This window comes from Entamoeba dispar, genomic scaffold, assembly GCF_000209125.1.
Source record: "Entamoeba dispar SAW760 scf_1105229461679 genomic scaffold, whole genome shotgun sequence".
In the NCBI taxonomy this organism is placed as follows: domain Eukaryota; phylum Evosea; order Mastigamoebida; family Endamoebidae; genus Entamoeba; species Entamoeba dispar.
In genome coordinates, this window is record NW_001854813.1 from 13,573 (window position 1) to 14,772 (window position 1,200).

A 1,200-nucleotide genomic window follows, 5' to 3' on the forward strand; every position below is an offset into this window, starting at 1 on the left:
GGTCTTTTTTCTTCAGTAGTAAGTAAAGTAAGATAACTACTTTCAATTCTATGTTGGTTAATAAAATTTGTAAATGTAGTAGTATCAAATAATAAATCAGTTCCAATAACGACTACGTCTCTGTATTTCATTAATTTCTCTCTATTGTCTTCTCTAAACTTTTTTAATGCAACTCCATTGTGTAAGAATTCCATATCATCAATTGGATAATAATGGATATTAATTGTTGTCTTAATTGATCCAACAGTTGATTGAACAAGAGCAACAACAGACGTTCCAACTACAATTTCTAATTCTTTAACATTTAATTTCTCAAGCACCTCTATTTGCCATTGAATAATAGGTTTGCCACCAACCATAACAAGACATTTAGGTAATTTATCATTATTATCAAATTTTGTTCCCATACTTGTTTCTATCATTAAATACATAAATTCATTTTCATATTCATGACTATAATTTGCCAAGAGATAATCACTCATTTCTTTTCTTTTTATTAATTTTTTTTTAAGATTTTTTTATTAATTTTTAGAAAATGGGGTTTTTTTAACTTAAACTAATTTCAATTTTTTATCAAAAAAATTTGTTATTTTCTATTTTTTTGATTTTTAATATTTTTTAATTAACAAAAAAAAAAGAATGATATACTTTAGTTGTTGACATTCTCAGATATATCAATTCAAAAAATATAGATATTACTATCGTATTTGTACAGGGAAATGATCAAAATCATTCTTTTCAAAAAAACAATTTCTTTCTTTATTAACTTTTTCTTCTATCATTTCAGCAATTTTTCTTCCATTTACCATGACATGTTCATGGTTAAATTGTTTAAATTTATATGTACAAATACATGTTCTATTGACATTGGAAATTCTATTAGTACTATCGATAACGATAATACCATATTCAAATAATAAATCTTCTAAAAGTTCTTTCATTATTTTTCTACGTCTTTCTTGGACTCTTCTTGAAATAGTTGATTCAGGAATATTGTCCTTTCTATCTAGCGCTGCAAGTTCTTGTAATTTGTTAACAACAAAATCTTCTACATTTAGATAATCATTTTCATAATATAATTTTTTAATATTTGCAAATTGAACGGTTTTTGTTGAATGAGTATGCGGAAGTCCAATTTCAATTCTAAAATATTTAGATAATAATGCAACACAAAAAGCAAAGAGAGATGCTTCTTCATTT

General features: G+C 24.5%; 2 protein-coding genes across 2 annotated transcripts in view, besides 2 other annotated features; both read right to left on the bottom strand.

Annotated features, from left to right (window-relative positions):
- Positions 1-482, bottom strand: part of EDI_216340 (uncharacterized protein) — a gene marked incomplete at both ends in the record, with an annotated part of 1,178 nt that extends 696 nt beyond the window's left edge. Inside the window, one exon of the mRNA XM_001738732.1 lies at positions 160-482. Within this exon, the coding sequence (XP_001738784.1) occupies positions 160-482 (323 nt within the window). The remainder of the gene's footprint in view (positions 1-159) is intronic.
- Positions 483-490: 8 nt separating this feature from the next.
- Positions 491-637: a sequence feature (AT_rich).
- Positions 638-698: 61 nt separating this feature from the next.
- Positions 699-1,200, bottom strand: part of EDI_216450 (uncharacterized protein) — a gene marked incomplete at both ends in the record, with an annotated part of 618 nt that continues 116 nt past the window's right edge. Inside the window, one exon of the mRNA XM_001733389.1 lies at positions 699-1,200. This exon is cut by the window's right edge and continues 116 nt beyond it. Within this exon, the coding sequence (XP_001733441.1) occupies positions 699-1,200 (502 nt within the window).
- Positions 1,071-1,092: a sequence feature (AT_rich).